Source organism: Leucoraja erinacea, chromosome 39 (genome assembly GCF_028641065.1).
Source record: "Leucoraja erinacea ecotype New England chromosome 39, Leri_hhj_1, whole genome shotgun sequence".
NCBI classification, from domain to species: domain Eukaryota; kingdom Metazoa; phylum Chordata; class Chondrichthyes; order Rajiformes; family Rajidae; genus Leucoraja; species Leucoraja erinaceus.
The window spans coordinates 2,226,652-2,252,600 of NC_073415.1; the positions used below are offsets into that span (position 1 = coordinate 2,226,652).

General features: G+C 47.2%; 1 protein-coding gene across 1 annotated transcript in view; it reads right to left on the reverse strand.

The window, feature by feature from the left end:
* Positions 1-25,949, reverse strand: part of LOC129714580 (adhesion G protein-coupled receptor E5-like) — a 75,902-nt gene that overhangs the window by 31,145 nt on the left and 18,808 nt on the right. The window contains exons 2-7 of the mRNA XM_055664302.1: positions 11,240-11,332; positions 10,085-10,228; positions 9,410-9,550; positions 7,336-7,473; positions 4,594-4,734; positions 3,550-3,699 (exon numbers count right to left, since the gene is read on the reverse strand). Of these exons, the coding sequence (XP_055520277.1) occupies positions 3,550-3,699; positions 4,594-4,734; positions 7,336-7,473; positions 9,410-9,550; positions 10,085-10,228; positions 11,240-11,332 (807 nt within the window). The remainder of the gene's footprint in view (positions 1-3,549; positions 3,700-4,593; positions 4,735-7,335; positions 7,474-9,409; positions 9,551-10,084; positions 10,229-11,239; positions 11,333-25,949) is intronic.

A 25,949-nucleotide genomic window follows, 5' to 3' on the forward strand; every position in this document is an offset into this window, starting at 1 on the left:
CCCAAGGTCAGGTTCGAACTGGGGTCTCTGGCGCTGTGAGGCAGCAACTCTACCGCTGCGCCACCGTGCTGCCCTAATTGTCTTGTCTTAATTTTTGACCAATTTCTCTCCCCTAGTCAATGATGGGAGGGGGCTATGGAGTTCAAACAAATGTATCTTGAAGGTAGACAGTGTGGATATTCAAGACGGGATAAACATGGATAAAGGGTTCAGGAGAAGATGGACACAAAAAGCTGGAGTAGCTCAGTAGGACAGGCGGTATCTCTGGAGAGAAGGAATGAGTGATGGTTCAGGTCGAGACCCTTCTTCAGACTGATGTCAAGGGAATGGGTGGTACATAGATAAGGAAGTGTCAGGTGTGAAAACAGGACCAAGGGGATGGAGATCAAGGAAAATGTAGAATAGATCATTGTTAATTGGGAGAAGTTGACAACAAAGCAAACAGAGATAAAATGTAGTCGGAGACATTAAGACTGGTGGGAGAACTGGGAAGGGGGAGGGGATGGGGAGAGAGGGAAAGCAAGGGTTACTTGATGTTAGGCTAGTCGATGTTGATACCGCTTCTCGGGCATCTCGACCCGGAGTTTGGGACCAGTCTGCCTGGTTCTGTTGCCGCTCTGGTGCCCCACAGCGCTCAGTGGCGCAGCGGGTAGAGCCGCTGCCTCACCAGCGCCAGAGACCCGGGGTTCGATCCCAACCTCGGCTGCTGTGTGTGTGTGTGTGCGGAGTTTGTACGTTCTCCCTGTGACCGCGTGGGTTTCCTCCGGGTGCTCCGGTTTCCTCCCACACTCCCAAAGTCGTGCAGGTTTGTAGGTTAATTGGCTTCTGTAAAATTGCCCACAGTCCCTATCAACAACTACAGAGCGAGCAGTCCTGAGCTACTATCTACCTTGTTCAAGAAGGAACTGCAGATGCTGGAAGATCGAAGGTACACAAAATTGCTGGAGAAACTCAGCGGGTGCAGCAGCATCTATGGAGCGAAGGAAATAGGCAACGTTTCGGGCCGAAACCCTTCTGCAGTCTGAAGAAGGGTTTCGTCCCGAAACGTCGCCTATTTCCTTCGCTCCATAGATGCTGCTGCACCCGCTCAGTTTCTCCAGCATTTTGTCTACCTACTATCTACCTTACTGGGCTATCTAATTGGACTTTACTGGACATTATCTTGTTCCCTTTGTCCTGTGTCGATACACTGTGGTTGTCCTCACCCTATCTCTTCCCCTCATAGAAACATAGAAACATAGAAACATAGAAAATAGGTGCAGGAGGAGGCTATTTGGCCCTTCGAGCCAGCACCGCCATTCATTGTGATCATGGCTGATTGTCCCAAATCAATAACCCGTGCCTGCCTTCTCTCCATATCCCTTGACTCCACCAGCACCTCCTAATCTTGTACACCTTCATCCTCCAGCGCTTTCCTCCAATCCTAGTTGAGGGAATGTGCTTGGTGGAACTCACTGTGGTGGATGTTAATTTGTGTTATAATGTGTTTCGAGTGTATGTTTCTCTGTTACTTATTGTTTCCCCTGTCTGACCTCAGGCAATCATATTTTCGTTCAGAGGTCCACTTGATGAAAGGGGGGGTGGGCTCTCTCGGATTCATGGGTCCCAGCCTGCTCAAACCTCTCCCTGTAGCTCACACCCTCAAGTCCTGGCAACATCCCCGTAAATATTTTCGACACCTTCCCAGCTTGACAACATCTTTACTACAAGAATTATTCTAAATAGAGACTAAGACTTTGCCTCCATCACAGTGAGGATGTGCTTGGTGAACTCACTGTGGTGGATGTTTAATTTGTGTTTATTGTATGTTTTGTTATTATTGGTTCTGTGTATGACTGCAGGCAACATAATTTCGTTCAGACCGAAAGGTCTGAATGACAATAAAGGAATCTAATTCTAATCTAATGCAGAATAACTAAACTGAACGCAATGAATGTGGGACAGGCAGCATCTCTGGGGAGAAGGAATGGGTGACGTTTCGGGTCGAGACCCTTCTTCAGACTGAAAGCCACGGGCCACAACACTAAACCTAAACCTAATATGTATTTGTCGGAAGGAACTGCAGATGCTGGTTTACACTGAAGATAGACACAAAATGCTCTCAGTCTCTCAGTCTGGAGAAGGGTCTCAACCAGAAACGTCACCCATTCCTTCTCTCCAGAGACGCTGCCTGACCCGCTGAGTTACTCCAGCATTTTGTGTCTATCTTTGGTGTAAACCAGCATCTGCAGTTCCTTCCTACACGATAAATGAGACCTCACCGATGTCTTGTACTCCAAAACTTTGTGTCTTTTTGTTTATAAAGAGAAGTTCAGCTGACACCAGGACTGTGAGTCGCATTTGTTCTCGTTTGCATGTTTGCATGGTTTCCGTATCATTTCTGCAGCTTGTTGTGAGGTTTGTGGCAGGCGTTTTGTGCAATGATCATGAAACAGTGCGTGTCGGCTGTGTCTCGGTGGTTGAGGCAGATGGCTGCGGCTTTGAATCACGTCTGGAGGCAAGCACAAGGTGCTGCACTACCTCACTGCAGCCTGAAACACTGCACTACACGGTACAAAACTCACCCTTGGGGGGGGGGGGATAGAAGGAGAGCGAGGGAGGGAGGGGGGGAAGGAGGGAGGAAGGGGGGAGAGAGAGGGGGAGAGGGGTGAGACAGAGAGAAAGAGAGGGAGAGAGAAAAAGGAAAGAAAGAAAGAGAGAAAGAGAAAAGAAGAGAGAAAAAGAAAGAGAGAAAGAGAGAAAGAGAGAAAGAGAGAGAGAGAGAGAGAGAGAGAGAGAGAGAGAGAGAGAGAGAGAGAAGAGAGAGAGAGAGAGAGAGAGAGAGAGAGAGAGAGAGAGAGAGAGAGAGAGAGAAAGAGAAAGAAAGAAAGAAAGAAAGAAAGAGAGAGAGAGAGAGAGAGAGAAAGAAAGAAAGAGAGAGAAAGAGAGAGAGAAAGAAAGAGAGAGAAAGAAAGAAAAAGAAAGAAAGAAAGAAAGAGAAAGAAAGAGAAAGAAAGAAAGAAAGAGAGAAAGAGAAAGAAAGAAAGAAAGAAAGAAAGAAAGAAAGAAAGAAAGAAAGAAAGAAAGAAAGAAAGAAAGAAAGAAAGAAAGAAAAGAAGAAAGAAAGAGAGAAAAGAGAGAGAGAGAGAAAGAGAGAGAGAAAGAGAGAGAGAAAGAAAGAAGAAAGAGCACACACATATATCCCTCTCCAGGCAGTATGTGTGTGAGTGTGCGAGTGTGAGTGTGTGTGTTTGTGTGTGTACATGTGTGTGTGTATACATGTGTGTGGGTGCGCGTGTGGGTGTGTTTGTACATACATATACATGTGTGTGGGTGTGTATACATGACCATGTGTGTGTGTGTGTGTGTGTGTGTGTGTGTGTGTGTGTGTGTGTGTGTGTGCGAGTGTGCGTGTGTGAGTCAACATACATGTGCATGTGTTTCTCGTTTATTATACTGTTTACCGTGTACTGTTTCCATATTGCGTTGTGCTGCTGCAAGTCAGAATGTCATTGTTCTGTCTGGGACACATGACAATAAAACACTCTGGACTCTTGAATGATCGCTCACCCTTGCACCGGCCCCCGTAGCCAGTGAAGTTCCTCTTGCCGGACAGTTGGGCGAACCCCTTGTCACAGAGGCAGTGGAAGCTCCCCTCTGTGTTGTAGCAGGAGGCATTGCTGCCGCAGATGTTTGGGCTGGTGTAGCACTCATCATAGTCTGTCGGAGCAAACACAGGCAGGGATTAACCTTCCCTAAACTCTTCCCATCGACAGCTCCATTGTGTAGCACTGCCCTGATGGCTGAGGTTATCACATCAAAAAAGGCTTGGATCTCGCTGCCAGGAGTGGTGATAGTGTTTAATCGACACATGGCTAGATAGACATCTGAATATGGAGCATGAGGTTAGACACAAAATGCTGGAGTAACTCAGCGGGACAGGCAGCATCATCTCTGGAGAGAAGGAATGGGCGACATTTCGGGTCTCAACCCATCTTCAGACTGAAAGAAGGATCTCGACCCAAAACGTTGCCTATCCCTTCTATCCAAAGATGCTGCTGCCTGTCCCATTGAGTTACTCCAGCATTTCATTCCTATTATTCCCTATATCCTGTATTTGTACACTGTGGCTGGCTTAGTTTAGTTTTGGAGATACAGCGCAGAAACAGGCCCTTCGGCCCACCTAGTCCGTGCCGACCAGCGATCCCTACACATTAACACTATCCTACACACGCTAGGGGCAATTTTACATTTATGCAATTTCACCAAACCAATTAACCTACAAATCCTGCACGTCTTTGGAGTGTGGGAGGAAACCGAAGATCTCGGAGAAAACCCACGCAGATCACGGGGAGAATGTACAAACTCCGTACAGACAGCACCCGTAGTCAGGATGGAACTCGGGTCTCTGGCGCTGTAAGGCAGCAACTCTACCGCTGCGCCACCGTGACACCAAATGTAAAACCATGTATAGCCTTTTCACTGATTGGATAGAGCGCGACACAAAAGCTTTTATCTGTACCTCAGTACAGGTGACAATAAACTGAAACTGGACTGGAGAGGTGGCCTCATGTTACGAGTGAGCGGGCAGATGCTGACAGCGGTTAGACTCACCTTTACATTGAGACTCCTTGGGGTCGGTGAACCTGTGTTCTGCAGTGTAAAACCCTTTACCGCACTCGCAGTAGAAGCTCCCAATAGTGTTGTAACAGACTGCGTTATCTCCACACGGTTCAGACTGACACTCATCCTTATCTGCAACACATGAAGAATAATAGATAAGCGGACGAGATGAATAACGTGATGTTAACCCCCAGTGTCAACCAGCATCTGAAGTTCCCTCTTACACATGAGTATGTTGAATAACTAACCAGACCAAGACATTCAGGTCTAAAAGCAACTTCACAGTTGAATTTATTTTATACTATTTTATTTAATTTTATTTAAATGTATTTAATTTTATTTAAATGTATTTAATTTTATTTAAATTTATTTAATTTTATTTAAATTTATTTTATTATATTTTAAATTTATTTTATTTTATTTAAATTTATTTTATTTTATTTCAGTTTAGTTTATTTCAGTTTAGTTTAATTGAGCGTCACCTCCCCCCTCAACTCCATTCAAGGACCCAAGCAGTCATTCCAGGTACGACAGAGGTTCACCTGCATCTCCTCCAACCTCATCTACTGCATCCGCTGCTCTAGATGTCAGCTGATCTACATCGGTGAGACCAAGCGTAGGCTTGGCGATCGTTTCGCCGAACACCTCCGCTCGGTTCGCAATAACCAACCTGACCTCCCGGTGGTTCAGCACTTCAACTCCCCCTCCCACTCCGTATCCGACCTCTCTGTCCTGGGCCTCCTCCATGGCCAGAGCAAGCAACACCGGAAATTGGAGGAACAACACCTCATATTCCGCTTGGGGAGCCTGCATCCTGCGGGCATGAACACTGAATTCTCCCAATTTTGTTAGCCCTTGCTGTCTCCTCCCCTTCCTATCTCTCCCTCAACCCTCGGGCTCCTCCTCCTCCTTTTTCCTTTCTTCTCCCCCCCCCCCCCCCCCATCAATCTGAAGAAGGGTTTTGGCCCGAAACGTTGCCTATTTCCTTCACTCCATAGATGCTGCTGCACCCGCTGAGTTCCTCAGCACTTTTGTCCACCTAAGTTTAATTGATTTTAGTTCAGTTTAGTTTAGAGACACAGCATGGAAACCAGCCCTTCGGCCCATCGAGTCCGCACCGACCAGCGATCCTCGCAAACTGACACCATCCTACACACACTAGGGGCAATTTACATTTATACCAAACCACTTAACCTACAAACCTGTACGTCATTGGCTTGTTGGGGGAAACGGAAGATCTCGGAGAAAACCCATGCAGGGGAACGTGCAAACTCCGTACAGACAGCACCCGTAGTCGGGATTGAACCCGGATCTCTGGCGCTGTGAGGCAGCAACTCTACTGCAGCGCCACCGAGCCGCCCTTATAATGCAAATACAATTCCTTCACGTTTGATAGAACATAGAACAGTACAGCACAAGAACAGGCCCTTCGGCCCACAATGTCTGTGCCAAACATGATGCCAAGCCCACCTCTTATCCGCCTGCACATACTCCATATCCTTCCATTCCTTGCATATCCATGCCCCTGTACAGAAGCCTCTTAAGCGCCACTATTGGATCTGCCTACACCACCCCGGGCAGCACGTTCCAGACACCCACCACCCTCTGTGTAAAAAAAACGTGTCCTGCACATCCCCTCTAAACTTTGCCTCTATCACCTTAAAGCCAGGCGAGGAAGACGAGGGCTCTGCCCGAGCCGGCTGCCTGCCCCTATTCCGGGGTAACGTCCATGCCCGGGTGGTGTTAGAAGTGGACTACGCGCTGTCCACGGGCACCGCGGGGGATTTCCAGGACCGCGGGGGGCGGAATGTGTCTTTAATAAGGATTCTAACACCACCCGGGTATAGAAGTTGGGCTGTAATGTTAAAATTGTACAAGGCATTGGTGAGACCAATTCTGGAGTATGGTGTACAATTTTGGTCGCCTAATTATAGGAAGGATGTCAACAAAATAGAGAGAGTACAGCGGAGATTTACTAGAATGTTGCCTGGGTTTCAGCAACTAAGTTACAGAGAAAGGTTGAACAAGTTAGGGCTTTATTCTTTGGAGCGCAGAAGGTTATGGGGGGACTTGATAGAGGTTTTTAAAATGATGAGAGGGATAGACAGAGTTGACGTGGATAAGCTTTTCCCACTGAGAGTAGGGAAGATTCAAACAAGGGGACATGACTTGAGAATTAAGGGACTGAAGTTTAGGGGTAACATGAGGGGGAACTTCTTTACTCAGAGAGTGGTAGCTGTGTGGAATGAGCTTCCAGTGAAGGTGGTGGAGGCAGGTTCGTTTTTATCATTTAAAAATAAATTGGATAGTTATATGGATGGGAAGGGAATGGAGGGTTATGGTCTGAGTGCAGGTATATGGGACTAGGGGAGATTATGTGTTCGGCACGGACTAGAAGGGTCGAGGTGGCCTGTTTCCGTGCTGTAATTGTTATATGGTTATATGGTAATAACACAGTTGCATAGTCGTTTATTTCGGATATTTGTTTGTCTTGTATTATATTGGTGGGTTCTGTTTTGATTTATTGTATTGTAAATATTATTTTTAATTATTGACAAAAAATGTTGATGATATATTAATAAACCACACCGCCCAAGTGGATGAAGTGTTGAATGGCTTTGAGCAAATGGAGTTGGTAGTTTTACTGATGCAACAGGAAAAGAGATAAGAGATAAGATCCAGGCAGCGGGTGAAAGAGGAAGACCCAGTAGCCAAGGGTATTACTGTGCTTACCTCTGCAGCACAACATAGAGGAGTTGGCTAATTTACAATCACCGTCAAATCCTTTATTGCAGGAGCAGTAGAAACTGCCCTCAGTGTTGTGACAGGCAGCCATGGGCCCACATGGGCTAGACTCACACTCGTTTATATCTATAGAACAAGAGTCATAAGGTCATAAGTGATAGGAGCAGAATTAGGCCATTCGGCCCATCAAGTCTACTCTGCCATTCAATTATGGCTGATCTATCCCTCCTCCTAACCCCATTCTCCTGCCTTCTCCCCAGACACTCATTCTAATCCAGAATCCATCTATCTCTGCCTTAAAAATATCCATTGACTTGGCCTCCACAGCCTTCTGTGGCAATGAATTCAACAGATTCACCACCCGCTGATTAAAGAGTGAGCGCTTCAGTCGCCACAGGTTGAATCCTGGCCCTTCGCACATCCAAACATAGTTTAGTTTAGAGCTACAGGGCGGGAACAGCCCACCGAGTCCGTGTCGACTAGCGATCCCCCCCGCACTATCCTACACACACCAGGGACAATTTACAATTTTTACCAAAGCCAATTAGCCTACAAACCTGCACGTCTTTGGAGTGTGGGAGGAAACCAGGGCACCCGGAGAAAACCCATGCGGTCACGAGGAGAACGTGCAAACTCGTAAAGAACTAAACTAAACCAAACCAAACTTAACTAAACCACAAAACTAAACTATTAAACTAAACTAAACCAAACTTAACCCACCATAACCAAACTTAACTAAACTAAACAGCTATATAAAACAAGATCCGAAGATCTCTCCTGGTCCCAGAACACTGATGCATTTATAAAGGCACATCAGCGCCTCTACTTCCTGAGAAGATTACGGAGAGTCGGTATGTCAAAGAGGACTCTCTCTAACTTCTACAGGTGTACAGTAGAGAGCATGCTGACCGGTTGCATCGTGGTTTGGTTCGGCAACTTGAGCACCCTGGAGAGGAAAAGGCTACAAAAAGTTGTAAACACTGCCCAGTCCATCATCGGCACTGACCTTCCTTCCATCGAGGGGATTTATCGCAGTTGCTGCCTCAAAAAGGCTGCCAGCATCATCAAGGACCCACACCATCCTGGCCACACACTCATCTCTCTGCTGCCTTCAGGTAGAAGGTACAGGAGCCTGAAGTCTGGTACATCCAGGTTCAGGATTAGCTACTTCCCCATAGCAATCAGGCTATTAAACTAGCCATCAAACAAACTCTGAACTATAACAGCCTATTGCAATTTATCTGCTTATAGAAACATAGACATAGAAAATAGGTGCAGGAGTAGGCCATTCGGCCCTTCGAGCCTGCACCGCCATTCAATGTGATCATGGCGGATCATCCAACTCAGTATCCCGTACCTGCCTTCTCTCCATACCCCCTGATCCCTTTAGCCACAAGGGCCACATCTAACTCCTTCTTAAATATAGCCAATGAACTGGCCTCAACTACCATCTGTGGCAGAGAATTCCACAGATTCACCACTCTCTGTGTAAAAAAATGATTTTCTCATCTCGGTCCTAAAAGACTTCCCTCTTATCCTTAAACTGTGACCTCTTGTTCTGGACTTCGAGAATAATCTTCCAGCATCTAGTCTGTCCAACCCCTTAAGAATTTTGTAAGTTTCTATAAGATCCCCCCTCAATCTTCTAAATTTTAGCGAATACAAGCCGAGTCTATCCAGTCTTTCTTCATATGAAAGTCCTGCCATCCCAGGAATCAGTCTGGTGAACCTTCTCTGTACTCCCTCTATGGCAAGAATGTCCTTCCTCAGATTAGGAGACCAAAACTGTACGCAATACTCCAGGTGTGGTCTCACCAAGACCCTGTACAACTGCAGTAGAACCTCCCTGCTCCTATACTCAAATTATACACACTTATTTATGTGTATATTGAACTGAACTGTTCTGTATTTATGCTGACAATATTCTGCTGTGCTGCAGCAAGCAAGAATTTCATTGTCCTATCTGGGACACATGACAATAAACTCACTTGACTTGACTTGACTTGACGTGAGACTGGATGGAGCCCTGAGCAAGAGACAGTGACCTTTCATTCCCACTCACCTATGCAGAAGGACACCGTCCTATTTTCCAGCTGGTTTGATATCCGGTGAAATCCCTTCAAACAACTGCAGTGGAAACCTCCGAATGTGTTAATGCAAGCTTCATGGGGGCCACAAGGACCGTCACGGCATTCATCTTTATCTGAGACAGAGAGCAGGGCACAGGCTGACGTTCTCTCATACAATTCACTTCACGCAGCATCTTTAGTTGATTTTAGCGCAAGTTCTCGGAGCGGAATTAGGCCATTCGGCCCATCAAGTCTCCTCCATCAAGGGCAGGAAACATGTTCCCAATGTTGGGGGAGTCCAGCACCAGGGGCCACAGTTTAGGGACAAGGGCTAAGCCATTTAGAACGGAGATGAGGAAAAACATTTTCACCCAGAGAGTTGTGAATCTGTGGAATTATCTGCCTCAGAAGGCAGTGGTGGCCAATTCTCTGGATGTTTTCAGGAGAGAGTTAGATAGAACTCTTAAAGATAGCGGAGTTAGGGGATATGGGGAGAAGGCAGGAACGGGGTACTAAGACATGATCATTGGTGGTACTAGCTCGAAGGGCCGAATGGCCTACTCCTGCACCTATTGTCAATTGTCCTTTATCTATTAACTGTACAAAACAATGAAATGAGGCTGTACGCAGCCCTGAGCAAGAGACAGTGACATTTCATTCCCACTCACCAACACAGAAGGATGTTGTCCTATTATTCAGTGGCTGGTTGAATGTCGGGACAAATCCCCTGATACAACTGCAGTGGAAACCTCCCATTGTGTTTCTGCAGGCTGCATTAGGGCCACACAGACCTTCGTGGCATTCATCTTTATCTGAGACAGAGAGAAAACGCTATGAGCAGAGCCCAGGCTGACGTCCTCTCGTGCAATTCACCACGCAATATCTTAGCTAATGTTCATACATTCTCGGAGCAGAATTAGGCCATTCGGCCCATCAGGTCTACTCCACCATTCAATCGTGGCTGATCTATCTCTCCCTCCTAACCCCATTCTCCTGCCTTCTCCCCATAACCCCTGACACCCGCACTAATCAAGAATCTATCTAAGGTAGACAAAAATACTGGAGAAACTCAGCGGGTGCAGCAGCATCTATGGAGCGAAGGAAATAGGCAACGTTTCGGGCCGAAACCCTTCTTCATTTACGTATATCAATTTTCCAGCATCTGCAGTTCCTTCTTAAACAAGAATCTATCTATGTCCACCTTAAAAATATCCATTGACTTGGCCTCCACAGCCGTCTGTGGCAATGAATTCCACAGATTCACCACCCTCTGACTGAAGAAATCTAATGCAGTCACTCTCTCAGTAACCAGCACTTGTTTGATTTAGTTTAGTTTAATTTAGTCTAGTTCAGTTCAGTTCAGTTCAGTTTAGTTTAGTTTATTGTCACGTGTACCGAGGTACAGTGAAAAGCTTTTGTTGCGTGCTAACCAGTCAGCGGAAAGACAATACATGATTACAATCGAGCCGTAAAAGAGAGATGGGGTGAGGAAGAGGGTGAGGAAGAGGGAGAGGGAGGGGGAGAGAGGGAGAGAGGGAGAGAGGGAGAGAGGGATAGAGGGAGAGAGGGGAGAGAGAGAGAGGGAGAGGGGGAGGGGGGGGGGGGGGGGGAGAGGGAGAGTAATCCAGGCTGTTGTGCATCTGAAGTTAGATAGGCCCGGCTTGCTTTTATGTGATTTGAATTAAAAGTCAAGCCCAGACAGGTCAACAATAAAAAATAATGTTTCAAGGTGACTAAGGCATCAACTCTAGAACATGAAGATTGAACTGAGAATAATGTGACGTTTTTGGAAACCATATCTTAAAACAAATCTTGAAACTCACCGACACACGTGTTGTTGTCGTCACGTGGTATGTATCCGTCATCACATGTTAAACAAGTGACATGTTGATCCCAAGTGAAATAGATATAGAGACCTAGGAAACAAAAGAGATATTGGTGTAGGAAGGAAATGCAGATGCTGGTTTAAACCGAAGATAGACACAAAATGCTGGAGTAACTCAGCCGGACAGGCAGCATCCCTGGAGAGAAGGCATAGGTGACGTTTCGGCTTGAGACCCTTCTTCATGTATCTGGACTTCCAGATATTAGACTTGTCTTAGCAGAAAAACCTGAGCATTTTTCGAAGACATGGAGACCATTCATTGATTTATTACAAGGATAGTATGGTGCAACACAACTTTGGAGTTAAATCTAATTACGGGATGGATGATGGGTGGGGAGGGATGCGAGGCGGGTATATCAGGTCTCGTGGCGCTAACTGCAGGTACCCGTGAAACCTGGTAACTCTTGGAAAAATTCAAACATGTTTACTGGTTAAAATACCTCTTTAAAACTTGCGACCGTGTGCCAACTCTCTTATCTTGCCTATTTGCTGTGTTTATTTTAGCCAGTTCTCCTTTTGTTCCGTTGTAAATGCTCTCAATTAAGTTAAATACTCCGAGTTCTGAGCCTAGATTCTTACGCGTGCTAACTGCAACGTTCTATCGTGCTGTAATCTTCTCATGAGATCTCCAACCCTGATGTCTTTTATTAAACTTGACACAGAACCCATTACCGGAGTCCTAGCATTGTGTTCATCTCTCCCGGCTGCTGTACATGTTATTTCAGGAAACAATCACAAATGTATTCTACAAATCTGTTCTTGTAATCATTCTTCCCTACTTGATTAACACATAGAATACTGCCTTCCAGAGTTACTGCCCTGCACTCCTTAGTGTGAGAATTGAATTGAATTGTAATACCCCTGTCCCACTTAGAAAACCTGAACGGCAACCTCTGGAGACTTTGCGGCCCACTCAAGGTTTCCGTGCGGTTCCCGGAGGTTTTCGTCAGTCTCCCTACCTGCTTCCACTACCTGCAACCTCCGGCAACCACCTGCAACCTCCAGGAACCGCACGGAAACCTTGGGTGGGGCGCAAAGTCTCCAGAGGTTTCCGTTCAGGTTTCCTAAGTGGGACAGGGGCATTAGATTGAAACTGGACCTTTGACACCCAAGAAGGGTTCTGACCCGAAACGTCACCCATCCTTTTTCTCCAGAGATGCTGCCTGACCCGCTGAGTTACTCCAGCGTTTTGTGTCTATCCTTTGACCCACCGATTCCACGTCGACCATCGATCACCCATTCGCACTAGTTCCATGTTATCCCACTTTCTCATCCACTCCCTACGCACTAGGGGGCAAATTACAGAGGGTCGGTTAACCTACAAACCCGCACGTCTTGGGGTGTGGGAGGAAACCAGAGCTCCGGGAAGAAAACCACGCGGTCACAGGGAGAACGTGCAAACTCCACACAGGCAGTACCCGAGGTCAGGATTGAAGTTGGGTCTCTGGCGATGTGAGGCAGCAGCTCTACCCGCTGCAGCAGCGTGCCGACCAAGGATGTATGCTCCTTCCTGCCACCTGATTACTGTTTGGGGAGGATATACATCACGTACAGGCTGTGGGTACTGTTTGTACAGAGATCTCACTTTCTCCCCGTGACCGCGTGGGTTTCCTCCGGGTGCTCCGGTTTCCCCCTCACATCCCAAAGACGTGGATGTTAGTAGGTTGATTGGCTTCTGTAAGTTGCCCCTATAGTGTGGGTTGGGGAACTGGGATAGCATAGAACTAGTGTGAATGGGTGATCGATGGTCGACGTGGACTCGGTGGGCCGAAGGGCCTGTTTCCATGCTGTATCTATAAACATAAACATGATAGAGTAGGTGGGTTGGGAGTAGAATCCAAACACTTTGACCCGGGTTCGATCCCGACTACGGACGCTGTCTGTACAGACTTTGTACCTTCTCCCCGTGACCTGCGTGGGTTTTCCCTGAGATCTTCGGTTTCCTCTCGCACTCCAAGGACGTAGAGGCTTGTAGGCGGATTGGCTTGGTGCATGTGCAAATTGGCATGCTAGAGGCAGGAAACATGTTCCCGATGTTGGGGGAGTCCAGAACCAGGGGCCACAGTTTAAGAATAAGGGGTGAGCCATTTAGAACGGAGATGAGGAAACACTTTTCCTGAAGACCCAAAACACCTCTCATCTTTTTTTCTCCAGAGATGCTGCCTGAACCGCTGAGTTACTCCAGCAGCGCCATGCGATCATGGCTCATCAATCTTTCCCTCTCAACCCCATTGTTCTGTGTTCTGTAATGTTTGATGCCCTCACTAATCGAGAATCTATCAAGCTCCACTGTGGGGAGCGGGAGGGAGACTTTGCGAATATACCACTTGAGCTTGAGTCAAGACTGTTCAATCAAACAAGCCTTCATTAGGTAGACAAAAATGCTGAAGAAACTCAGCGGGTGCAGCAGCATCTATGGAGCGAAGGAAATAGGCAACGTTTCGGGCCGAAACCCTTCTTCAGACTGATGGGGGGTGGCGGGGGGCAGGGAGAAGAAAGATGTTCAGTAGGCACTAATTCTCAGAGTTGTGGCATGGAAGTTCCCTATTGAGCTGGTAACATGATTCATAGAAAAACTCCTCTGTAGTTTTACTGATGACAAGTCAGAAACTATAGTCATAATGCACCCTTTTTCACACAAAGGGTGGTGGGTGTATGGAACGAGCTGCCAGAGGACGATTACAAAATTCTTAAGGGGTTGGACAGGCAGGCTGGACATTCTTGCCGTAGAGGGAGTACAGAGAAGGTTCACCGGACTGATCCCTGGGATGTCAGGACTTTCATATGAAGAAAGACTGGATAGACTCGGCTTGTACTCGCTACAACTTAGAAGATTTAGAAGAGATCTTATAGAAACTTACAAAATTCTTAAGGGGTTGGACAGGCCAAATGCAGGAAGATTGTTCCGATGTTGGGGAAGTCCAGAACAAGGTCACAGTTTAAGGATAAAGGGGAAATATTTTAGGACCGAGATGACAAAAACATTTTTCACACAGAGAGTGGTGAATCTGTGGAATTTTCTGCCACAGAAGGTAGTTGAGACCAGTTCATTGGATATATTTAAGAGGGAGTTAGATGTGGCCCTTGTGGCTAAAGGGATCAGGGGGATATGGAGAGAAGGCAGGTACAGGATACTGAGTTGGATGATCAGCCATGATCATATCGAATGGCGGTGCAGGCTCGAAGGGCCGAATGGCCTACTCCTGCATCTATTTTCTATGTTTATATGTTTCTAGGATGTAGTTGAGGCAGGGACTATCCCAAAGTTTAAGAAACAGAGGGATAGATCGGGTAGATTCACAGTCTCTTGCCCAGAGTAGGTGAATCGAGGACCAGAGGACATAGGTTCAAGGTGAAGGGGAAAAGATTTAATCTGAATCTGAGGGGTAACTTTTTCACACAAAGGGTGGTGGGTGTATGGAACAAGCTGCCAGAGGAGGTAGGTGAGGCTGGGACTATTCCAACATTTAATAAACAGTTAGACAGGTACATGGATAGGACAGGTTTGGCGGGATATGGGCCAAATACGGGCAGGTGGGACTAGTGTGAGTGGGACATGTTGGCCGGTGTGGGCAAGTTGGGCTGAAGGGCCTGTTACCACACTGTTTCAATCTATGACTCTACGAGAGGGTTAAATGAGGGCAGGGGGTTTTATCTGATTGAACTGATGGTTCAGCTTCCAACATATTAAGTTTAGTTTAGTTTCATTATCACTATCCTACTGGACAATTTTTACATTTACACCAAGCCTGTACGTCTTTGGAGTGTGGGAGGAAACCGAAGATCTCGGTGAAAATCCAAGAGAGCGTGCAAACTCCATACAGACAGCACCCGTGGTCGGGATCGAACCCGGGTCTCTGGCTCTGTGAGGCAGCAACTCTACCCGCTGCACCACCGTGCCAGTCTATAAGTCTATAAGCTTAGGGGGAGTGGGCAAATGGGGTGTGTCGGGCACCTCTGCCGGAGTGAGAGAGAGGAGAGAGAAGAACTGTTCAACTCTTCGAATGCCAGCGACTGTTCATAAGGTCATGTGACAGGAGCAGAATTAGGCCATTCAGCCCATCAAGTCAACTCCGCCATTCAATCATGTTTGATCTATCTCTCTCTCCTAACCCCATAACCCCTGACACCCGTACTAATCAAGAATCTATCTATCTCTGCCTTAAAAATATCCACTGACTTGTGGCCTCCACAGCCTTCTGTGGCAAAGAATTCCACAGATTCACCATCCACTGACTAAAGAAACTCCTCCTCATCTCCATCCTGAAGGAACGTCCTTTAATTCTGGGGCTACCACGCCCTCTAGTCCGAGACTCTCCCACTAGTGGAAACATGCTTTCCGCATCCACTCTATCCAGGCCTTTCATTATTCTGCTGATTCAACACTTCAGACTGATTCAGACCGAGAAAGGGTTCTGTACAGATAGCAGTATGAAATGCCACCGGATGTGTGATAATTCTTGTGGCTAACAGCTACGCTGCTGGCATGCAAACCTCTACAACCAAGTTGATGCAAATATTTACTAACTCCTGTCTAATTTGAACTTTAATACACACAAATTTTGTTGCTGGTGTTTTCAATATTTTAACATTGTTGCCTATGCATCAACTTACCATATCATCTCCCCAGAATCAATTCATCGTGTCAACATAGAAGTGTACAGCACCGGAACAGGCCATTCGGCCCACAGATCATGGGGTTGTTAATGCTGACAGTCAATAAGCACATCAGCTCACATTTCTCAAGACTAACTGTGTTTCCCCTTTCCCTGCTGAGCTTCAGCCAAGTTGCGATATAGAGTCCTAACAGTCACATCCTTTCTTTCGATCCGATGACCAATTCCCCACCCACGTCATTCTAGTAACTCCAATCCCACGCGGTCTACATAGAAACATAGAAAATAGGTGCAGGAGGAGGCCATTCTGCCCTTCGAGCCAACACCACCATTCATTGTGATCATGGCTGATTGTCCCCTATCAATAACCCGTGCCTGCCTTCTCCCCATATCCCTTGACTCCACTAGAGCTCTATCTAACTCTCTCTTAAATCCATCCAGTGACTTGGCCTCCACTGCCCTCTGTGGCTGGGAATTCCATAAATTCACAACACTCTGGGTGAAAAAGTTTTTTCTCACCTCAGTCTTAAATGGCCTCCCCTTTGTTCTAAGTCTGTGGCCTCTGGCTCTGGACTCGCCCAACATTGGGAACATTTTTCCTGCATCTAGCTTGTCCAGTCCTTTTATAATTTTATATGTTTCTATAAGATCCCCCCCTCAACCTTCTAAACTCCAGTGAATACAAGCCTAGTCTTTTCAATCTTTCCTCATATGACAGTCCCGCCATCCCAGGGATCAATCTTGTGAACCTACGCTGCACTGCCTCAAACACAAGGATGTCCTTCCTCAAATTAGGAGACCAAAGTCTAATCTGGTATACAACTTTCTACGTGGAATCTAAAATATAACACAACATTTTCCTTGGTTGTCAGTGCTGGCTCTGATTTATTCCATACCATTTCATGCCACTACTTTCCTCCCCCCTCGACTCTCAGTCTGAAGAAGGGTCTCAACCCCAAACATCACCTATTCCTTTTCTCCAGAGATGCTGCCTGTCCCGCTGAGTTACAACAGTTTAAACCTGCAGTTCTTTCCTACACCCATTAAGGTGAAGAGGAAAAGATTTAATAGGAATCTGAGGGGTACCGTTTTCACACAGAGGGTGGTGGGTGTATGGAACAAGCTGCCAGAGGTGGTAGTTGAGGCTGGGACTATCCCAACGTTTAAGAAACAGTTAGACAGGTACATGGATTGGACAGGTTTGGAGGGATATGGACCAAATGCTGGCAGGTGGGACTAGCATAGCTGGGACATGTTGGTCGGTGTGGGCAAGTTGGGCCGAAGGGCCTGTTCACACACTGTATCACTCTATGAATCTATGACTTATATGTGGAACCTTCCAGAAATCCAAATGTACCGGTTCTTTAAAAAAATCTATTCTCCTGGTAACAGAAGGGTTGCGAAACGGTATTGCTGGTTCACTGCGCCAGAGACCCGGGTTCGATCCTGACTACGGAGTTTGTACGTTCTCCCCGTGATAATGTGTGTTTTCTCCGGGTGCTCCGGTTTCATCCCACACTCCAAAGACCCACAGGTTTGTTGGTTAATTGGCTTCTGGAAGATTGTCCCTAGTGTGTGTAGTGTAGTGTTAGTGTGCGGGGTGGACAGGGTAGGCCCAAAGGCCTGTTTGCGTGCTGTATCTCCAAACTAATTCACCCCCACCGACGTAAGACTCCTCTTACACTTGCTCTTGTAGTTCCACTCAGTGGCAACCATAGAGTGCGGTTTTTGCACACTTCAGTCAATGAGAGAGTTTAAATATTGACGTGCCTAACTTAGCGTAATTGTTTGTTGACCTCTCATAAGCTTGTGGCTTGACCTTTGCAGAGGTAAACAGGCAGTATACAGTGGTAACCAATGGGACTGTAGCTAGTGGACAACCAGCCAGAACCTTCCATCCCCACTCTCTCTCCGCACCTTCCCCATCCAAGTCATCGTACTAGTTTCAAGTCACCTTGTTCAGTCTCATTGTCTGTAACTCATTTTCACCCAGCCCACTTCTTTATAATGGCCTGGTTCCATTATAGAGTCATGGAGTAAGGGACAGAAGTTTAGGGGTAATATGAGGGGGAACTTCTTTACTCAGAGAGTGGTAGCGGTGTGGAATGAGCTTCCAGTGGAAGTGGTGTCGGCAGGTTCATTGGTATCATTTAAAAATAAATTGAATAGGCATATGAATGAGAAGAGAATGGAGGGTTATGGTATGAGTGCAGGCAGGTGGGACTAAGGGGAAAAAAGTTGTTCGGCACGGACTTGTAGGGCCGAGATGGCCTGTTTCCGTGCTGTAATTGTTATATGGTTATATGGAGTGATACAGTGTGGAATCAGGCCCTTCGGCCCAACTAAACCACACTGGCCAACATGTCCCAGCTGCAATAATCCCACCTGCCCGTGTTGTGACTTATCATGGTTACTTTTTTTGCATATCTTTCATTCATTCGTTCTATCTCTCTCTACATCACCATCTATATCTCTCGTTTCCCTTTCCCCTGCCTCTCGGTCTGAAGAAGGGTCTCGACCCGAAACGCACCCATTCCTTCTCTCCAGAGATGCCGCCTGTCCCGCTGAGTTACTCCAGCATTTTGTGTCTGTCTCTGGTGAACTGAACTACGGCAGGTTCTATGTTCTAAGTACGTCGGTGCAACTTTAATTTTTAAAATGAAATTATCTCCGCGATTAGATTACATTTAGACATGCATAGCAGTGGTTGGATGAATCTTAACTGGAGCTGATGGAAACAAGATGACCCATAGCATCTATACCTGCGGCAAGTGCCAGCAGCTCAGGGCTGTAATACATCAGAGTGAGATGCGTGTTGGCTAAGCCTTGTGTTCCATGAGGAAGTCACAACTTCTACTGTCGAGGTGGACAGTCCGTGGGACAGGAAGGTGGGTGACTAGGTGTGAAATGATGCTGAGATTCAGTAGATAGTGTTGGGGGAAGGTGCAGACCATGCTCTAGTCCAGCAGCCTGTATAGAGCCATATAAGCCCTGTCCCACGGTACGAGTTCATCCCAAGAGCTCTCCCCGAGTTTGCCCTGATTCGAACTCGGAGATTTACGGTAATGGCCACTCGTCGGTACTCGGGGCTCTCGTGGACATTTTTTCAACATGTAGAAAAATCTTCACGAGTCTTCCCGTGCTTACCTGCCGTTAGCGAGTCTTCCCGAGTACCTGCCGTTAGCGTGACGAGCCGCTAAGAGCTCCGACGTACCCGCTACGTTCATTCTCCGTGCTTACCACGAGTTTGATTTTATTTAAACTCGGGAGAGATCTTGGAATGAACTCGTACCGTGGGACAGGGGTTTAAGGGCCTGTCCCACTTGCCGATTTTTTTCGGCGACTGCCGGCGTCATATCACTGTCACCGACATATTTTAAACATTTCTAAATCCAGCGGCGACAAAAAAAATGTTGCGACACTTGAAATAACACCCAGCGTTAATACGTCATCACGTCGCGTCACGCCGAATCACGCCGCTGATGCGTCAGTCAATGATGCCGGCAGTCACCGAAAAAATTGCCAAGTATGACAGGCCCTATAGAGTGTGGAAACAGGCCCTTCAGCCCAACTTGCCCATGCCGACCAACATGCCCCCTCTACACTAGTCCCACCTGCCTGCGTTTGACCCATATCCCTCTAAACCTGAGGTACACAAAAATGCTATACAGTGTGGAAACAGGCCCTTCGGCCCAACTCCTGCAGCCCATACACCCCCACCAACAAGTTACCCCTCAGGTTCTTATTACGCTCAGATTTCCCTACTCTGACCTGCGTTTGACTCTCATTTTATCCCTCTAAACCCGAGGTAGACAAAAATGCTGGAGAAACTCAGCGGGTGCAGCAGCATCTATGGAGCGAAGGAAATAGGCAACGTTTCGGGCCGAAACCCTTCTTCAGACTGATGGGGGGTGGGGAGAAGAAAGGAAAAAGGAGGAGGAGGAGCCCGAGGGCTGAGGTTGTAGACAACGACAAACTGCCTTAGGGGCTCCGACTCCGGATTTTCTTGAGGTTTACTCCAGGAGTTTTCCATGACTGGATATGGCCACAAGGCAGTGGAGGCGCTGCTGCTGCTGCTGCTGCTGCTGCACTCCACGGGCTGCACTACGTCGGGACGGGGAAGCAGGGTTGGACTCTGCGCTCCGACCCGACAGTCCCCCCCGACCCGAGTAGTAGCGGTCAAATACGGGACAGGGGCGGTCCCGTACGGGACAAACCAATTTAGCCCAATATACGGGATGTCCCGGCTAATACGGGACAGTTGTCAACCCTAACCCACCACCCTCTGTATAAATAAACCTGCCTTCCATATCTCTTTTAACTTTTGCCATTCTAACCTTAAAGCTACGCTCGCTAGTCTTTTTGTCCAGAGATGCTGCCTGATCTGCTGAGTTACTCCAGCATTTTGTGTCTATACTCGGTATAAACCAGCATCTGCAGTTCCCTTTATCCTGTATCTGTGCAGTGCGGACGGCTCGATTGTAATCGTGTGTTGTCTTTCCGTTGACTGTGTAGCACGCAACAAAAGCTTTTCACTGGACCTCAGTACACGTGACAATAAACTGAACTCAAACTCGAGTCTTTGACAGTTCCACTGTGGGAAAATGTTTCTGACTGTCTATCCTGCCGGTACTTCTCATATTACGGACATAATTATGAACGGAATTGAATATTGTATAATCACTGATATTCGGTTCCTCTTTTGACCTTGTGTGGAGCATGGAAGTGGTTTGGGCATCTGACCAGAGGATGATAGAGTCGCTCGAGATTAATCGCTATTTCCTAATACAAATCTCACGTTATTATTTATGGTATCACAGCGGCACGATGGCGCAGCGGTGTGGAGACGGTCTTCATCAGTCTAAAGAAGGCTCATGACTCAGGAGCTGCAGACTCCGGCAGCGGGAGGCGGCTGATCGGGAGGTCCGGGCCGCTGAGGAGGAGGACGCTCACCGTCGGGGTTCGGCGTCGGCGTTCCACCAGCCCGGCGTGAGGGCCTGAACATCGGGCCACCCGGGGCGGCGACTGCGGGTGCTCGGAAGGCCCCGACCACAGATGAACACGGAGGGGAGGCTGGCTGGACTATGGTGCCATCCTCACCTTGATGCCATTTATGTTATGTTGTGTCGTGGACTTTCCGTGTTTGTGCTTTTTTTTTTTTTTAATTCAATTTCAATTTTATTGTTAATATGTTTTATTATTTATCTATTATTATTTTTTATTATTATTATTTTTTTTTTATTTTATTTTTAATGATACTGCCTGTAAGGGAAATTCATTTCGTTGTCTCAAATTGAGACAATGACAATAAATTTGAATACAATACAATACAATACAATGACCCAAAACGCCGACTGTCCATTTCCCTTCACAGATGCCACCTGACTTAAGGTGGTGCAGCAGTGGAGGTTTTAAATCAGAGTTTTCCCTCTCCTAGATGAACCTCCTTCCCAGGCTGACGAGCCCCATGTGCCCGAGACTTGTGGGGGCAGGAGCATCTACCTTCCCATGCAGGTCTATAGCACCAGCCCACTGCACAATCTACAAAGTATCTTGTACTCAAAAGAAATTGTCCAAGGATAAATTAAAAGGATGACGTTCTCCATTAGACGGGAACTGGGTCCCCATTAGATCATTCTCGCTGTATGAAAGATGATACACATAAACATGTCTTCTTGCTGGGTGACATATTATACAATTAAGAGCCACGATGGTGAGATTAAGTTACTGGATTAGCAGCTGGATTCTGGACCATCGATCGGATCGCAGGAGTACAAACCTTTCTATAGCTGGTTTCCGGGGATTTGGACGCAACTAAATAAATCAAACTAGTTTCAAATGACCTTGAGGCCGGTTTGCTCACATCCTGATTTCTATGTAAATAAATTATTCTGTTCTATGAGTGGCCCTTATAAAGCGGCACGGAGGCGCAGCGGGTGATTCTATCAGCAACAGACCCGAACTAGCCATTCTGTCCTGCGGAGTTTGCAGTGGCCCGTGGGTTTTAAAGTTTCCCTCCCAACAAAGAGAGCGGCACAGAAGGTAGGCAGCAGGGTAGTCAGCTGCTCAAGCCTCATTCAATAGCGCCAGAGACCCGTAGTCCGCCTTCTCCCTAGCCCTGGATCCCCTGCTGTCCCCTTAAATATAGCGGACTGGCCTCGACTACCCTCTGCGGCAGAGAGTTCTAGAGATTTCTCCCCGTGGCTCTTCTGCGTGTTTTTTCCTTAAGCGGGTGACCCCTTGTCCTGGTTTCCCCAACATCGGGAACAATCTTCCTGCCCACACACACCAAAGACGTACAGGTTTGTAGGCTAATTGGCTTTGGTAAAATTGTAAAATGTCCCTAGTGTGTGGGATAGTGTTATGTGTTAGTGTGCGGGATGATCGCTGGCCGGCGCTGGCTGGGTGGGCCAAAGGGCCTCTTTCAGCGCTGTATCTCTAAAGTCTAAAGACGGGCACCCGAAAAAGGGATCACATCACCCCGATCCTGGCCTCTCTCCACTGGCTCCCTGTGCGGTTCCGTATACATTTCAAGATCCTCCTCCATGTCTACAAAGCCCTCAATGGGTTTGCCCCCACCTACATTAAAAGTCTTCTCACCCACCACTCCACCTCCAGGCCCCTCAGATCGGCCGACTTGGGGCTGCTGAATATCCCGCGGTCTAGGCATAAGCTCAGGGGCGACCGTGCCTTTGTGGTTGCAGCTCCTAGACTGTGGAACAGCATCCCCCTTCCCATCAGAACTGCCCCCTCCAGCGACTCTTTTAAGTCAAGACTAAAGACTTATCTATACTCCCAAGCCTTTCCTGATGTCCTCTGAGTGAGGGCTACATGTATATTTGTATGTAGCTTGTTTTGTTGTGCTATTCTTATAACAAATGTAAAGCACTTTGGCCAACGAGAGTTGTTTTTTAAATGTACTATATAAATAAATGTGACTTGACTTGACTAGACTTGACTAAAGAGAAATAGAAATCTTTGCATGCCTGACCATTATAGACTGACTTGTTTGGCTGCATGTCTTTGACTGGGATCTTCATCACTATTCCAACTTCCCATGGGAATTCCCATGGGAATGAACGCCAGCTCCCGTCCTTTCCCCAGGGAAAATCTTCCCGACACGCTGATTTATAAATGTCACGTACACAATGGTGCAGGAATATATATATCAGCCGGCATGCTATCTATTTTCTATGTAACTCCTTGCTTCCTTTCCGATGTTATTATTTTCATTTCCTCATTGGGTATTCATTGTTGCTTGGGCTTTTCCCGTTTTACATAGTTCAGAGGCTAGTTGTGGGATTTAGATCCAGGAATGGGGATGGTCCCATTCCGGCCTTTACCCAACCTTGCTATTCAATCCTTGCCAAAGTTCCACTGCACCATGTGTAGGAAGGAACAGCAGATGATGGTTTAGACTGAAGATGGGCACAAAGTGCTGGAGTAACTCAGCGGGTCAGGCAGCATCTCTGGAGAACATGGATAGGTGACGTTTTGGGTCTCGACACCTATTCCTTTTCTCCGGAGATGCTGCCCGACCCGCTGAATTACTCCGGCTTTTTGTGTCTATCTTTGCATTGAGGTGCCCCCTCCATCGACTCCAATTCCACCTTCCTGCATTTGGCCCATATCCCTCTAAACCATTCCTGTCCATGTACCTGTCCAAATGCTGTTGTCCCTGCTTCGGCTACCGCCTCTGGCAGCTCGTTCCATCCACCCACCACCCTCTGTGTGAAAAAGTTGCCCCTCAGGTTCTTATTAAATCTTTTCCCTCTCACCTTAACCTATGTCCTCTGATTTCTGATGCACATGTACCGAGCTAGCGTGAAAAGCTTTTGTTGCGTGCTAACCAGTCAGCGGAAAGACAATACATGATTACAATCTAGTTGTCCACAGTGTACAGATACATGAGAAAGGAAATAACATGAATAACATTTAGTGCAAGATATAATCTGATCAGAGATAGTCCGAGGGTCTCAGATGACCAGTGTGTAGGATAGTGCTAGTGTATAGGGTGATCGCTGGTTGGCATGGACACAGTGGGCCAAAGTGCCTGTTTCTATGTTGTATCTCTAAAGCCTAAAGCCTAACATGGCCCCACCAACCTCTTTCACAACCGCTGCTTTTGCTTCACGCTCCTGGACATCTCACCTCAACAAACATCTTCCCATCAGAGACCTGTAAACTCAACTTGTCCTGATACCCCTTATCAATTGGCGAGCAGGCCCAGATTTCCACAGACTTTGCAAGACTATCAATTCAATTCGATTCAATAGCCCTTTATTGTCATTCAACAAGCAAATTTTTGAACGAAATTTCATTCCTGCAGTCATAACAGCAAAAAGAACAAAACACACAATTAACACAATTGCACATAAACATCCATCACAGTGAATCTCCAAACACCTCCTCACTGTGAGGGAAGGCAAAAGTCAAGTCAAGTCAAGTCAAGTCAAGTCAAGTCAAGTCAAGTCAAGTTTATTTGTCACATACACATACGAGATGTGCAGTGAAATGAAAGTGGCAATGCTCGCGGACTTTTGTGCAAAAGACAAACAACAAAACAACCAAACAAATTATAAACACAATCATAACACACATATTCTTTTACATAATAAATAATGGAAGGAAAAACGTTCTGTAGAGTTAGTCCCTGGTGAGATAGGCGTTTACAGTCCGAATTGCCTCTGGGAAGAAACTCCTTCTCAACCTCTCCGTTCTCACCGCATGGCAACGGAGGCGTTTGCCTGACCGTAGCAGCTGGAACAGTCCGTTGCAGGGGTGGAAGGGGTCTCCCATGATTTTGTTTGCTCTGGAGTTGCACCTCCTGTTGTATAGTTCCTGCAGGGGGGTGAGTGAAGTTCCCATAGTGCGTTCGGCCGAATGCACTACTCTCTGTAGAGCCTTCTTGTCCTTGGCAGAGCAATTCCCAAACCAGATGGTAATGTTCCTGGACAAGATGCTTTCCACCGCCGCTGTGTAGAAGCACTGGGGGATCCTCGGAGACACTCTGAATTTCCTCAATTGCCTGAGGTGGTAAAGGCGCTGCCTTGCCTTACTCACGAGTGCTGAGGCGTGTGATGCCCATGTCATATCCTCAGAGATGTGGACTCCCAGATATTTAAAACAGTTCACCCTATCCACAGGATCCCCATTTATCCTCAATGGAGTGTACGTCCTCGGATGATGTGCCCTCCTAAAGTCCATGATCAGCAAAGGTTTTATCTCTTCCCTGTTCCCTGTTCTCTGTTCTTTATTCTTCTCCTGCAGTCAAGCAGTCAAACTGCTGCATTGAGCTGATCGAGGCACTTGGTGTTAGGGCCCCCGGCAGGCGATCGTAAGTCCCGCGGCCGTTTAAGCCGCGCCGGGCGATGTAAGGCCCTGTTCCGGGTCAATTTAAACCACTCGATTCGGGCTGGGGCAGTTGCCGTTGCGTGAGCTCCGAAAAGCGGTCTCCCACCAGGGACCCACGACCTCCCGATGTTACCGTCCACAGGGCCTGCAGCCGAAGCCTCCGAAGCTCCAAAGTCGGGTCGGAGCCAGCGAGCCACCGCAGCTCTCAGCGCTCCGAAGTCGGCCAGCTCCGCGATGGTGAGTCCGCAGGCTCTGCGACTGGAGCCCCAAGTTGGAGGCCGCCAGCTCTACGATGTTAGGCCCCAACAACAACGGAGACTCGATAGGGTTTCTCCCACCACCCCCCCCCCCCCCCCCACATCAAAAGTTTCCCCCACCCCCACATATACACAGCTAAAAATAAAGTAAAACTAAAACTAAAAACATTCACTTAACAGGACAAAAAGAAAGGAAAAACAAACGGACTGCAGACGAGCCGCAGCTGCATGGGCAGCGCCGACACTGGACTATGTCCCACAACCAGCTCTTAATGTTCCTATATATATCCGATTCCACATCAGAGGAAATAATTAGTCTTATCCAACCCAATCACTGTAAACACTCAACTACTTTGAAACCATTAATTTTCTAATAAAAGACCAAACACAGTATAGAGTTTAGTTTAGTTTATTTTAGAGA